This window comes from Triplophysa dalaica, chromosome 17 (assembly GCF_015846415.1).
Source record: "Triplophysa dalaica isolate WHDGS20190420 chromosome 17, ASM1584641v1, whole genome shotgun sequence".
NCBI classification, from domain to species: domain Eukaryota; kingdom Metazoa; phylum Chordata; class Actinopteri; order Cypriniformes; family Nemacheilidae; genus Triplophysa; species Triplophysa dalaica.
In genome coordinates this window covers 8,462,628-8,477,963 of record NC_079558.1, presented here as the reverse complement: position 1 = coordinate 8,477,963, position 15,336 = coordinate 8,462,628, and the positions used below count along the sequence as shown (strand labels likewise).

Here is a 15,336-nt window from a genome sequence, read left to right as displayed (position 1 = left end):
ACAAACAGCTGTAAGGCACCATGGGGCATTTATATTTCACATCCTGCACTTTGAAATTGGATTTTTAACAACCATGTGCTTCCTTGCAAAGCCGGTACCTTTAAAATGCAGCGTTTCACTTTTCCGTTGGAAGAGAAGCGACTTCAAATGTGTTGCATCGAGAATATTTTAAAACCCATGAGGTTCCCTGTGTACTCCCACTGCACAGATTTCAACCATGTTCTCATTCAGCTGACTGAACTGATGAGTGGAACCTGACACACACAGACAGAGAGAGAGAGAGAGAGAGAGAGAGAGAGAGAGAGAGAGAGAGAGAGAGAGACTGAAAAAAAGCTGTGGGTGGCGAAAGACAGCCCATTTTTCAGATGAGAAGTCACAAACACTGCCATTTTAACCTTGAGAAAATGTCAAACTTAAGAAGTAAACCAAGGCCAAACCAGTTCAAAGCACTACCCCCAAACCCACCCCCACAATGAATTAAACCCACCGAGCTTAGTTAACTGCTTCCTGGACTAAAAAATAAATAAAATAAATGAAGAGCCTTCATCCAGCGCCGAATCTATTTTTAGGTGGCAAATGCCATTTTGAATTAACATCAATGTGTGGCACGTACTGCACCCCAATGCCCGAAACACACAGTTGGCTTTTTACTAAAGCGTAGGATTGTTTTGGGGAAGAAAATATTGGATGGTATGACGCAGTGGCCTTCAAAGTAGTCACATTATCAAAGACACCAGAGGATGCAATAATTCTATTATCAATGAAAATGCGATATAGTGCTTGAAGGCTGCCAAGAGAAGAAACATCCTGCTTGTTTCCTGAATCCTGCTTTTCACGGTGAGGGCCATAATAATCTTACAAATGACTGCTGAGTTCAATCTATGGCAACCACAATCTACAATGAATAGTTATTACTTAGTAAAAATTAACCATTTGTCAACCCCACATTATATTCATTCGACAAGCAACATTTTATTTCAGGAACCGCGCTGACACCTAGTGGTCATCAAATGAAATTGCCGTTTAAAGCACGTCAGGCCTGTAGTCCAAAACACCAAAAACGTTCACTTATAGAATAACTTTTATTTAAAAGATCACACAAACATATTGTTAAAAACATTTGTTCACCTACAAGTACAAATCAAACTTTCAGTTAAGCCAGACAAACATGTTTCTGTGCATTGTAAAGCATAAGATATCAATCGCTATTCACACAAACACCTGTCAGCATCACATCCAAGCCCAAGCACAAGTTGGATTTATAAGTTGTTCATACATATATATTTGCATGTATATGTGTGTGTCTAACAAAAAGAATGTGTAAAAAAAGTTTATTTCGGTAAATTAAAAATAAATTTTTAAAAGTGCTAAATATTCAGGTTACTCTAAAAAGGTTTCAAATAACAGTCATCTTTGAGTCCCTAGCACTATAGTCCTTCATGCAATACACATCACATATTAAATATAAATCTGTAGAAGTCTCTTCAAGTTCTGTGTAACGGTGAGAAAACAGTTTCCTCTAACTGTTATAAACATAAAAACATCAGTACGATGGACTGAATATGAAGTGCTAGTTTTGTGCTCAACCTACCCATGTGTGAATAACATGTAACAAGGCGGACAAACATCTTTCAAAAGGTGAGAAGCTACTTCACAAAGCCCTAAAAATAAAAAAATAAAAATGTGCACCCATATATTCATGAGTTGCATGAATACTGTCTATAATATGTTACACATGCCTAATACGTGTCACCACGTAAGTAAATGCATGGTCTTGCAGTCAGTGTGAAAAGGGTCTAGCAACACTGCGGTTTACGATATTAAAAGCAAAGCCCAGGCACCATCTGCGCGCAGAACAAGATCAGGTAAACCACAGCGAGATGAGTGTGCCGGAGGAAGGAAAAGCCCCGCGATGGGTATCGATATGCTCACTGAGGGGAGGTGTGTAGAGCCGTGTCGACAGGCAGATAGACAGCTTACACAGGCTGTAGCTAGTAATGGAGAAGTCAGACTGATACATGAGGCTTCACTCTCACCGATTCTGACTGACTTTCACCCAGTCAATGTTTAAAAAGTTGCTGGCTTTGGGTAACAGTCCAGAGAACGTGACCCTGGATCACGTTGCAATACTGGTGCTTCGGCCACTCAGATCAGGCTCTGACCCAGATGCAAGAGTCCTGTGAATTCTCTTATTTATGCAACAACAAGAGCGTACCGACAAAAATCACTTTCATTTAAACCAAAGGGACGAGATGATTGTGAATTCTTCTAGATTTGTTAAACCTCTCCCTTAATGGAAATACTGCACTTGTAATATTTTTATCATGTCTAAAAAAACATATCCCTGTGTCCAAATGTGACAACAGTACACATCAACAAAAACATTAAACGTCATTAAAGGTTTGTATACTGTACATGCTCTGTTTCACATGAAACAATGAGTGGACGTTATCCCAGATCATGACATCACGCACCTAGTCAATCGTCACTTACTGAGTCACTTCAATCACAACAAATCAATATCACAAATTACAAATCATGAACCAAATTCTTATTTGGTGCAATACATGTGAAAAACCAGTGTAAGCACCTTTTTAGTTGTGGACTACCTGGATCAGATATGCCAGGTATGCCACTGGATCTAAACTTCTCCTTAATCCAAAAATAAATAAAAATACGATTATTTTGTAAAAAAATGATTTTTTTAAACACTGATAATGTCAATAATTATGACACATGAAATGAAAAATATACAGAAATAATTAATATAATTTACAAATACTAACTATATGCTGTACATTTTCTACTGAAATACAGACCTCAATTAATTTGCTCGATTATGTAATAACTTCTCCTCTGTACCTTTGAAGAAAAGCCGAAATAGAGCATCATGCTCGAACCGTGTACTGCTTTGACACCACTTATGTACAATAATCTGTTACAAAAAACAAGACGATGAAATGTTATGCTACACAAAGGCAAAGAACATCGTTCAACTCAGTAAAAGTGCATATCAAGGTTAGTCAAACACCTCACACTTCCCAATTAAAAAAAAAACAGCTAAACATTTTCTGCTACAAAAATCAGAACAAAATATGAATAATTCCACGTGTACTAGAATGCAAAACATCATATTAACAGGGACTGCTTATCCACTATCCAGACATGACATTAGTCCCTATAGCAGGGGTCGGCATGTAAGTTTGGCATCGTGTCAAAAAAACTAATTTGCCGCTAGATGGTGGGCCAGAACATAGTCAAAGGATAATTTAAGAAATTAAATGCAACTACAATAGCCTACTTTTAAAAATGTAGTTATTAAATAAATATATATAATTACATAATAGTTAAATAATTGTAATTTTTTGCCTGCTGTGTGTACGCTATTAGGTTGTGTGCAGAGTGATGTTAACATTTAAGCTAGCTAGATGTTAAAAGAAAATGGCAATACCGAAGAGTCAAAAGAGGACAGTTGACAGCGAAAATAGGGCATACAAAGAGGAATTGAAAGACACCTAAGCATGCATCCAACCTAGATTTCTTATCTGCAACGAAGTTGTCGCTTTTTGCAAAGAATATAATATTAGAAGGCACCATGAGACGAAGCATGGCACCTTCAAAAAAGGGGAAGCTGAATTCGCTTTTTTATTGTTCATGTGTTGGTACTGAGGCCCCGCATTATAAGCAAACGTTTCAACGTCGCTGCTGACCCCTGCCCTATAGTGATGCTCTAATGAAGAGACATGCTATTTGGCCGTAAACATCAAAGCACTTGATCGTCTCACCATTCACATTTTTTTGATGCTTCACCAAAATGTTCTCCTCCTCAGCACAGTACGTTAAGGTCTTTGCACTGGAACATACCGTGCCAGAGCTAACCACAAGCACAATGTCTAGTTGACAAGTTAACAGGTTCATCTTGTTACTTAACACTCATGTTGCACGAAAGACAAATGTTGGTTAAAACACTACCGCAGCTCTTGAACATCACAGATGTAGCACAACACCCCACATGCGTATAATTCTGTTTAAAAATATATAAAAATTACATAAAACTGCACTGGATTTGTTTGAAATCTATAATGTGTCTATAGATAAGGCATTTCAAATGCAGGGCTGGCATAGATCTTACTTAGCAAGACATAATGTCCAACTACTTGATTAAAGCTACCGTTGCTGTTTTTCACACTCAACCTGAAATTACTGTTCTTGTAGCTACAAATCGTCCAACAAAGCAGCACACCGTGAAAATCTGGACCAACTGGATTCATTACAGTCGATGCATCTCTGCCAAGTGACTGCAAGCGCTCAGGTCCGATGATTTACGCAATGCTGATAAGCAACACTGCTTTAGCAATATCTCGATTTCAACACAATAGAACAGTGGTCCTAACATCTCCAGAGACCATCTACATAAAATAGCGTCTGCTGCAATCAGCTGGTGTTACAAAACTATTTGTATATTTACCAGATGTAACACAAAGAGCATCGTAAAACGTGATACATAGCAGATTATTCGGCCGCTCAAAGCACCAGAGTACCCAATGAAACCCCACACTTCCCCTCTCATAAAAGTCTCACGGAAATTCATTAAAGGGTTCTGTGTGTCAACCTCACATACACAACGGATCCTCTTGGGCCGAAGATCAAAGAGCGCTGACGTCCAGCGAGCTGGACATAAAACAGGTAATGGAACCCCTTCTGGTCCTGCGGCCTCATCAGTATTTATTAATCCCAAAGAGACGCACCCCGTGAAACTGAGGCAGTTTGGGGATAAGAACAGTGAGCAGGGAAATGGTGTTGATGAGGAAGTGGACCCAGTCATACTTCGTATAGAAACTGGTGAGGAAATACCTATAGAGGGGAGGACAAGGATAAAATCAAGTCAGATGTGAGACAGCAACACGAGATGCAGATATTATATACAGCTGCAGAAAAAGTTAAGGGACAATTACGAAGAACATTTTAAGTTTTTCTGAACTTGCTATTTATAGGTATGAGTTGGGTAAAATTAGATTTTTTTTGTATTCTGTACAACAATATTTCTAACAAATTTCAAAAAAAAAGTATAGTTTCTATGAAAAATAGGTCAAAATAACAGAAACACATGTTTTAGCCCTCAAATACTGCAAAGAAAACAAGCTCAAATATAGTTTAGCAGCAGATTTGCCAGTAATTTACTGTAGATTTAATAACTGCTTAATTCTACACTTTGACTAGTGAGATTCAAAATGAGCAAGAAGAGAAGCTGAAAAAACTGACATTCTTCTCAAGCATTTTCTCTTGTTTTTTAGTAAAACAGTCGATTACGATACATTTACATGACAAGAAAATTTTGTCTTGTTTTATGAATGAAAACATAAGAACTAGGTAAGTTTATGTTAAAACAAAATTGTAAATTTAATCTAGAGTAAATTACTGGCAAATCTGCTGCAAAACTACAGCAAAGTTTTAAAGTGCACTCTTAGGCAACACAACAGTAATATTTGTGTATGTATTTAGGAAAGTTCTAAACCGAGTTAACCTCGATTTTAATCTCAGATTGCATTCGTCATCATGCTGGCAGTCATTAACATTGCTGTCGGATGGCTTTATGTCACTCCTGAGGTTTGATTTTGTTGACATTGAATTATGTTTTTTAATTTTGAAATGGTCTCTTCGATGACGCCAATGGGAACACAAAATGTTGCTGTAACAACATGAAGAAATCATATTTTGTCCAATAAAAAGATGATTTAAAGTCAATATTACATTTTATGTAGGATCTGTGAACGTTTTTGAAAAAATCAAAAATAGTTGTTCTTTATAATCTAAAATGAAACAACTTGGCTCTGCAATAACTCAGCTCTTCCTCTGAGACAACTTTGTCTTTTTTCTGTTATCCTATTTAGACGATGTGGGCTACTGGGTAGCAACCACTGAATCGGGATCGAATCAGTTTCCCACGGGTCAAATCAAAACCCGCCCACATTTTAACTATTACTGAAGTACAACGGGTCAAGAATTGCAGATTGAATTAATATTTCAATAAATGGTACTAACCGAATTAAACTATACCTTCATTTTACAGCAAATATTATATATTATCATTGAAAAAATAAATGTGTTTCTAAACTAAATAAATTTTCTCATCCTTCACTGTTGTAGACAGACATATCCTCACCATAGGAGAAGAGAATACAACATATTTCCTGAGTGACTGACTAACTGTTTCAAAATCCGGCTCTCCTTGCCAGCAAACACCACAGGAAGTGAGCATCACTGACTCTTGCTCATGGTCCTGCATTGTTTCACAATGCGTGTGCTGAACGCCAGAAGGACAAATTAGCGTGACGGAAAGAAGAAAACTGTTTGTTTTAAGGAGAATGCTCTTACAGTATAATAGGTGTGATGGTAAGAAACTTCCGTGAGGCGGTGAACTGGACGCCATAGTCCATCTGTTCCCAGTGGGTCAGCAGCCGGGCCTTGCCTTGGTCCGGGGTTTCAAATGGCGTCCCTTTGACCGTGTGCAGGAAGATGTACATGCACTACAATAAAAAGACAAGCACAGTGAAAGCAAAACATGATGATCCTTGGCACAATTATTCAAAGCTTTATCAGCAGGTGTTGTGAAACTCGTCCGATAACAGCAGAGCTGATCCGTTTGGGGAACAGGAGGACTAAGAAAGGTGATACAGGATGGCAGCGAAGTCTGAAATTACAGATCCTGGAGTCAGCATCTAAATGGGCCAAAATTCGGCGTCGACGTTTCGCAGCTGGGGCGGACTGTCATCAAAGAATGACATTTGGATTATTTTAAGCCTCAGCATTTTTAGGAGCTCTTAAAGGAACAGCTCACCTAAAAATGGCCTGTTATCAGTTACTCGCCCACATACATATTTCCAAACCTGCCCTTGCTACAAATACAAAAGAAAGATGATATTTTTCTAAACAATGAACGTTAATAGAAACATTGACTGTCTGCATCCACTTTCGTTCACTGTATGGAAAGAAAACGCAGCTGTGACAGAAAACTCCTTTAGACCACATCATAGGGAGTCTAAATTTGACTGTGGTTGACTAAGCCCCTTCAAGAAAGCAACTGTGCCACATTGACACAATGAAACCTCAAAGCGTCACTGCGCTGCCATATCCGATCGTGAACTCTCATCTAAACAGTCCACGTGCCATTCAGCAACTCCTACCATGTTGTGGATGAGATTGGTGAGACTCCAAACAACAGGTACGCTGACGAAGGGTATGCTGAGCAATATGATGTGCAGCAGGCCGATCCCAAGCACATAGGAGAGCCACATGCCCCTGCTGTTCATCACGCGCGTATTTGGATTCACTTCACTGTGCGCCGTGCCCACATTCATCCTCGCGCTCCGAACTACTGCGCACCTACACAACACACAGGAATCACATTGAAATGCACACAATTCACCACAAACCATCTAACACAAACGATTTAAAGTCACAAACCAAAAATAAAACATGTTGAGTTTGTCAAAGCAGAACTTCAGAGACTGTTTCAAGTTATGTTATCTACTGAAAATAAAGCACGGGTCACTTACAGTAAAGTCTCTTTCGAGTCTCCTTTAAGGGTCCCCCAGAATTCCGAGTCCTCACGTAAACCAGTCCGCAAATAATCGCTATTTCTGCCTGGCTGGTCAACCTTATATGGAAATCTCCTGCTCCGGAGAGCACTCTTCAAAGTCGCTATGGTTCGGAAACCCAGTCGAAAGCTGACACGTCTGTTTATTCCGTCACGTTTGCTTTATAGCACTTTGTTCCTGTACAAACAGATGGTGAAAACACACAGCAAGACTTCATCGATTCACGTCATCGTTTTCAGAACTCACCTTAGCGAGATAGAAATGTATTCATCGGACTAGAGGCTGATTGGACGCGGTGAATCACGTGGAGGATTAGCGCCAATGGGCGTTGGGTGCGCTGATAATTCGCTGAGAATGCTCACGCCCCATTAACGTCACAGAAAGTGCTAGTGGAGAGATTAGGATATTATGAGAAGGATACATAGATTTGTGGGAACGGTAGTTTATTTAGACATCGTGATACGTAACTATATACGTTCATTTGTCACTGAATAACTCAAGTGGGCTTAGAATGCATGGCGTCGATAAAAAGTGTTTGAATTTACAACATGTTAGATGAGCGGAACTGTTCATGATACATTCTGATGACCCAATTTACATCAGTACAACAGCAGATTTGCTGAAATAAGTAGGCTATAATAAACGTATATAGCCTTATATATATTTTATACAAGTTTTGACGTGCAAAAGTCATCATGTTTTTATTCTTTGTTTGTTTAAAAATGATTATAGACATTTTAAATACATTTCCTTGTGAAGATACTGTATTGTTCATCCTTCACATTACATACTAGCTTCAAAAATGCTCCAAAAGGACGAATATGTGCTTGTATTAATAAGGAACGGTATCTGGTCCAAGGGCCAATTGATGTTCTTTTACTGTGAAATTTCAGCTCTGCCACACAAACGCTTTCTTTTTGCCCCTCAGGAACTGAAACTCGACCCATGTCTCTGAACGGATGATCACACTAGCTAAACGCAAGAAAACTTCAAAGCATTGCGGTCTTCCCTCTCTTGCTCTTACCGTGATCTTGGCGAGCTACTACATTTTAAAAGCTGTAAAATTATATCTTGGAGCATAAAACATGCTACTCTGATATTCTGTAACAATATAACCCTTAGGCCTGATGATTTATGTTTCTTAACATGGTGTGATTCCATTAGAAAGATCTGCCTGTTAAAATCAGCCTGGATTATGTTTAGTGTCCTATAGAATTGCATCAGCACTATATCATTCTGTCACTTGAGGCACACATGCTTGTCATATGAATTGACTTTATATGATGACTTCATGCAGAGTAAACCACTGACTCAAGTTTACACTGCAGATTTAGCATTTCCAAAATAAAGTACAGCCCAGGAAAATATTATAAAATCAAAATGAACTAAAGTTTTTTCTTAACATAATAGATTGCCATATAATGTTTTATGTCTCTACAATCTAATTATTTTGTGCACTTATATTTGTAACAGACTTTGTTTTGAGGTTTCTAGATGATGTTATGCATACAAGCACATACACATTTTTCATTTTTAGGAGCGTCAATAATTAACACTAATCTTACAGAGGATGACAGGGAAATTATATGAGGTTCAGATTAAAGTTTTAATGTCTGTTCATGTTCCCGTAAACATTCAAATTCTTGCCACAGGGTTTTAACTAGAATTTGGAAGATTCCTTAAATAGATGCCTCAGATATTTTAAACCAAACCCAACCTTCTCCCTCAACCTTAATGTTAAAATACTTTTATTGATTTTTTTGAGGTTTGTCATATTCCAAAATAAATATGATGAAAACCAAATAAATATGACTAAAACCTCAAAGAATCACTGACTGTAACACAATTTGCGAGACACTACAATGCTCAAAATCCAATAAGATCAAACATCAAAAATTCACAATAAGGTCATAACTGTTAACATTAGTAAATGCATTAACGAACATTTACATGAACCTAATTTACACAACGCTTATAATGCTATAGTATTTCTGCATGTGTTAATCTTTGTTAATGCCACAAATTCACAATAATCTTGAAAGTACATTAACTAATGTTTCAATATTTGATTTAAAACATTAGCAATTGCTTAAAGTAACAAACTAAGATAAATAAATTCTGTAGAAGTTTTCATGTTAATTAAAACATTACTGTAAATAATTATAACTGAATTTCAAATGTGAACTGAATGTCAAAGCATGAGAAAATGTGCTGACAGTACTAAGACTACCCAGCAGATGTCAGTATTGACACATTGTTGAAGTTATATCGTTCCGCTAGCAAATAAATGATGTTCACCTCTTTCATATGATTGACAGATTATTATTATTTCACCAAACTTTTATACTCATTTAAAAAACTCATATTTATATATTTTTTGTTTCTGTATTTTTGTGAACTCGTGTTAAAGTGCACTTGAATCACAGATACAGCGAGTATAATGAATGCTGATTTCATGTTCATTCATTTATGTGGTTCTTTGCTGAGGTAAGGTTGAATATATCCTCTAAACCAACAAACTAGTCACTAGCAGCAATATACATGATGTCTGTATATTAGTTTCTAATTTATTCGTTCTTAATTAAAAGCATAAGAGGTTTGAAGGACAGTTGTGGAAAGACTGTCACCATGAAGTTTGCTTTCAGTTAAGAATATATACCTTAGGTAAGATCCCTTTAGCTGTTGGACTGCTCTGTCAAAGTCATAAGAACAGGAAATTGAAGTTTTAAATCCTGTGATTTACTAGTTTAGAAGTGAGGGACTCCTGTCCCAGATGAGTAGGCAATTCCATAAAAATCCCACAAGGCCCAATGTTTCTGATTGTGACCATGGCCCATCTCTTAGATGTCATATTCAAGACATCAATTGCACTTGAAGAGTGACGTTATTTCCACGACTTTTTTTTCAAAATCATTCATTCAGACCTCTCACATATCTTACTTTGAGGCCTAGGGTTTAGACTGTTGCATTGTGAAAATAAATATGCCCTCACATCTGATTTAATATTTGCTTAAGAATATGTGCCAGACAACACGCTCTGCTCTAAGAACAAGATCAACAGTAACCCGAAATATGGAATATGCACTTGTAATGCATTCAGTTTCCAGCTTCAATAACCCTGAGTCAAGAATAATTTATATCCTGAGAGGAAGAGAGGCCTTGTGACCGGGACCAGCCTAATGATATAGCACCCTAAAAAAACCTAAAATACTGACACTCCATTATTGTCCTATGGAGGAAGCTGAGGATTAGAACACCAAAGAATTTCAATAAAAGAACTGTCTGTTGTGGGGCCGAGGGTCCTGGGGGGCTGTGGAGCTTTAGGCATTGTCCTGGAGGGTGATTGAGAGTGAGAAGAGGGGAGTGGAAGAGTATTGTGTTGGGACGGAGCCTTTCTAAAGGTGGTTATTAGGAGAGAAATGGCGTGGGGGTGGCTGTTGACTCTTCATCTTGTGTGAACAAAGTATCTGGCATATAGCTCTCTCTCACAGTCCCTGAGCTTCTGCTTTACGACGGCCATGAATACCGGGGCGAGCCCACGGAGAGCCCTGCCAAGCCTAGACCTGCGCGAAAGCTTATTGTCCGGCTTAAGTGCGGTTTAATTAAGCGAGCTCTGTGTCCCGAGAGAAGAGAGGCGCTTAAAGGGCTCGGGTCCTGCGGAGATGCCCAGCTCACCAATGGCGAGGATGATGCGTAGTATTGGGCTATTGAAGGGGAAAGTGTTTGCTGCACTAATGAAAATGGTTTGTTTGGGGGGGTGATGAATGGGGAGGGTGGAGGAGTGTCTGGACTTTGTCCTCAGCTTACAAAGTGGGGACAATAGCAGTGATATTATACAAATGCATCCATTTCCAGGACATGATGCTGCATCAGGGGCCTGGAGACGGGTCAGACTGCTCAGTCTCAGCCGCATGTGAAGCATGCTAGCGTTGCCACATTGGCACATTCGAAAATAATTCCCCCCCTGCCAACATAGCACAAACAAAGATACCCACATGCATTTTAGTTAAATTCCCGAGCGCAGGGCCTTCTGGGTTAAGAAAATTTGGGGGTTGCGGGATCTGGGTATTAAGCGGATTTTCTCCGCAACTGTAAGAACAAGCTAATTCCTCAGACCTCCTTTATCTCGAACACGGCAATAACAAACAATGACATTCTGAAGAGAAGCGAGCAAAGGGAGAGGAGGGGAGAGGCACAGACACAAAAGAAAGAATGATGGATGGAATGAAAGAGAGGAAAGACTTGCGCGACGAGAGGGTGGGCTCGGCCGTGTTAAGAAACTTTCTCGCTCTAGTGTTATGTGTGAACACTCTACTAATCCAGGTTTTATTGGTTGCCTATGTCCGGCCACGCTGTCCGGATTGAGTGTGTGAGGGATAGTGGGGGTCTACGCATGTCCCTTTTGAGAGAGGAAAGCCTGAGAAAGAGCCGGACCTGGTTACGGCCGTTTTCGGGTCGCCTTAGAAACATACACCACAGGGGTCCTGTGTGCATTCTCTGCACACGCTGCTACCGAACACACAGATTAATCCACAGATTCAGAACGGCTAACGGTGAAATGCATATAATGCATTGGTGCCGTTTTAACCCAATGATCTGCTTTTACCATCTTTCCTGAGGTTTGGAGGATCTTTCATGTGCACGTCAACGGCTCGTCCACTTATCTAAACGTTAATGATGTCATTCAAAAAGAGGAACAACAGGAAGCCGAAAGGGTATCATTCCCAGATTACAGGGACTACTTTGTGGGTGTGTAGGGTGATGTATTGGACTGGCCCTAATAAAAAGCAGGAGTGTCCACAAACATGACTTAATGAGGGAGGATGAGAGACTCCTGACCCAGAGGTCAAAGCTCCGGGCCAGTCTCTTTATTCCCATTGATCTGCTGGTGCACTTCATTTCCATGCTCTAGGAGCTACTTCAGTAAATTCATTAAGTGCGATTGATACGAGAATCAAGACTTCCTCCGCAGCACAATGGCTATGCGGGGAGAGAGAAGTCTTGTTTGTGCTGTAGCTATGTCAAGCATCCCTATGGCTTTTGTTCTGGCTTCACACTGTTGCAGCGCATGCTGGGGCTCAGATCCTTGAGATTGTAATCATCGGTTCATTTCCAGACGGTCCATCGTGTTACGGACCTCATGGTCTTGACCTGGGAAACGTGGTTTTAATGTTGTGGAGATGCTGACCGCAGACCATTCCTCGCATCTACTCGTAAATTACACTCCAATCACGCTTTCCCAGCCAATCTTGGCCTGCAGAACCGCATCTGTCACTTCTTAAGAATGCAGAATATGATCAAACCACTGATCTCGGCACAACGCAGCTGATGGAAAGCGGATCTTTATTCCCAACGTCAGGAGAAAAGCACTTACACACTAAATGCTCCTGCGCTCTAACCGACAGGTTCATATCTGTTTAGATCAATTTCTATCAACTTTATCCCTTGTTGGAAAACTCCTTTAACTGTCATTCAAATGTTTTTCAATAATCACATGTAGTCTAAATCATATAGTAAGACTGCGTTTTATACATGCAATATAATTTTTTTTAACAACCACTTTTTAACTTAGCTGTCAATTGAATATAAGACCTATACAAATCAAAAATATGTTAATGATATATTACAGCAACGAATAATTGCGATTAATCGATTTAAAAATAAAGATTGTGTTTATACAACGTGTGTGGCTTGTATGTCTATCAATGCACACACATACACGTGTATATATAATAATTACATTATAATTTACATTATGTAAGGGATAATGTACAGGCAGCCGGTTGTTATCGCAGAAATAGGCCCTGAGAGTTTGAACTGAAGGGGCTTATTTAGCGATCACAGCTGGCTGCTTGTACATTATCCCACTTATTACACAGCTACTTGCCACATGAGAAATAAAGTGGACATGAATGTGAAATATTTTATTGGCTCATTTCCGAATGTTGAAGTTCCGCGAGGACGAGCGGTGTACTTGCGGCTTTAAGGTAAGAAATGACATTCCAATGCCACGAACAGGCAAATTGGTTTAATCATTTGAAAATATGATGTTATACATCTTATTAAAAGATATGTTTAAATTTAATTTGGCATTAAACCTGCCTTATGATTTACTGCATCCGGGTTGCAGTGTGTTATTAGTTTTGAGAGGTTGTTATCTGGATCTAACCAGAGCCATTGAGAGAGAGAGTTCAGCCAACGGAAGTCCAAAACGCTGGTGCGTCACGTGATTCATGGAGCCTTCAGATAGTTCCAGGAAGTCATGATTTCTCTTTAAATGCTGTATTTCTTTCATTTTTATTCGTTAAATGGCTTTCGTCTTTAAATGGGATGAAAGTTAACCTCAGTTGGTTTGTTTAGTCTCAGCTCCATGCATGACTAGTAACTTCAGGGAACTGTTGAAACTGTGAAAAAACTGTTCCATTGGAGTCAACAGAGATTGGAGTCTCTCGCAATGGCTCTGGGAATAACAAACCTGAAAAATGTCGCAACTGGCCAATCCGAATCAAGTACTCTAACGAGCCGTGTAATAAGTATAATAAAAATATTACTCAATTTCAATATGTCAACATTTCTTTTGAATAATCGCGATGAACCGATTTGACAGCACTAGTATATTAACCTATTGTTTTATGATAAATATAAAAACACAACATGAAATAATAAATGGCTATACCTGTTAAACTCCACTCTGCTTAAATTTTGACAAACATTCAACTTGCTGGATGTCAGAATGACCTCCCATGCCTCCGAGCACAGCCACAGCCAGCTTGTGCTCTGGCCTCTTTTGATGTGGGAGAATAAAGGCAAAGAACGGAGCGATGGAAATATGACCTCTAGACTGCGGTCATAGATGTCTGTGTCGCCCCATGACTCCTGTGGTGGCTGCACACAACCTATCTCCCTGCTGAGTGTGAGACACATAGATACATAAGATAGATAAACAGAGAAAGAAAGAAGTGTCAGTCTTTGATTGCTGGATTGGAGGAGAGCGTTTTATTCAAACATCAACACTGGACAATACCACAAATCAAACATTCATGGTGGGCACTTTATACTATGTGTAAACAGGAGGTAGGTAAACATGGAATATGTAACGTTTACTATTTATTTATGAGGATGTTTTAAGGTTTCTCTTAAAAAGTGATTAGATTTAATGAAACGCAAATAAACACAATAATGTCACCTGCTTTTCCAGTTTTATCCTGATCGTAATACGCTCATGTGTGTCCACTTTACCATTTCAGATCGAATCACGTGTCAGAGATTTCAGAACTCAAAAAAGTATAAATGTTAAAAGATGTTACAGACCTTAAAGGAACAATTCTGTCGTAATTTATTTAAATACAGAAAAAGATTTTTGCAAGAATGCTTGTAACCAAACAGTTCTTGGCCACTTTTGACTAACATAGTAGGAAAAAGTTCTTTGTTCCGTTGAACACCAAATAAGATATTTTGAAAAATGTAGCAAACAAACATTTCTACTATTGTTTTCAATGTAGGCCAAGAACTGTTTCGTTACAAGCATTCTACCAAATATCATTCACTGTGTTCATCTAACGGTAACACTTAACATTGAGGTACCCTTTATGAAGCATTTATAAATGTGTTTATTAATGATTAATAAGTAATTTTCAAATGCATTATAAAGCAGTTATAGCTGCATGAAAATAAAGGGGGATTCTAACGAAAGACCTGCCTAAAAGTGAACAGAAAAACAACATAACACCCTACAGTG

General features: G+C 38.8%; 1 protein-coding gene across 1 annotated transcript; it reads right to left on the bottom strand.

The window, feature by feature from the left end:
* Positions 1 to 1,063: 1,063 nt before the first annotated feature.
* Positions 1,064 to 7,829, bottom strand: ormdl3 (ORMDL sphingolipid biosynthesis regulator 3). The gene is made up of 4 exons (XM_056771543.1): positions 7,557 to 7,829; positions 7,185 to 7,383; positions 6,376 to 6,527; positions 1,064 to 4,854 (listed from the first exon to the last, which is right to left on the bottom strand). The coding sequence occupies exons 2-4, from the start codon at positions 7,356 to 7,358 to the stop codon at positions 4,719 to 4,721; spliced, it is 462 nt and encodes a 153-aa protein (XP_056627521.1). The 5' UTR covers positions 7,359 to 7,383; positions 7,557 to 7,829; the 3' UTR covers positions 1,064 to 4,718.
* Between the last annotated feature and the right edge of the window lie 7,507 nt (positions 7,830 to 15,336).

What these genes read in the sequence shown, in the direction of transcription:
- ormdl3 (XM_056771543.1), bottom strand. Translation starts at nt 7,358, where the DNA reads ATGAATGTGGGCACGGCGCACAGTGAAGTGAATCCAAATACGCGCGTG. An exon ending in CCAATCTCATCCACAACATG is followed by an intron (nt 6,528 to 7,184) that starts GTAGGAGTTGCT and finishes TTTTTATTGTAG; the next exon opens with TGCATGTACATCTTCCTGCA. An exon ending in ACCATCACACCTATTATACT is followed by an intron (nt 4,855 to 6,375) that starts GTAAGAGCATTC and finishes TCCCCTCTATAG; the next exon opens with GTATTTCCTCACCAGTTTCT.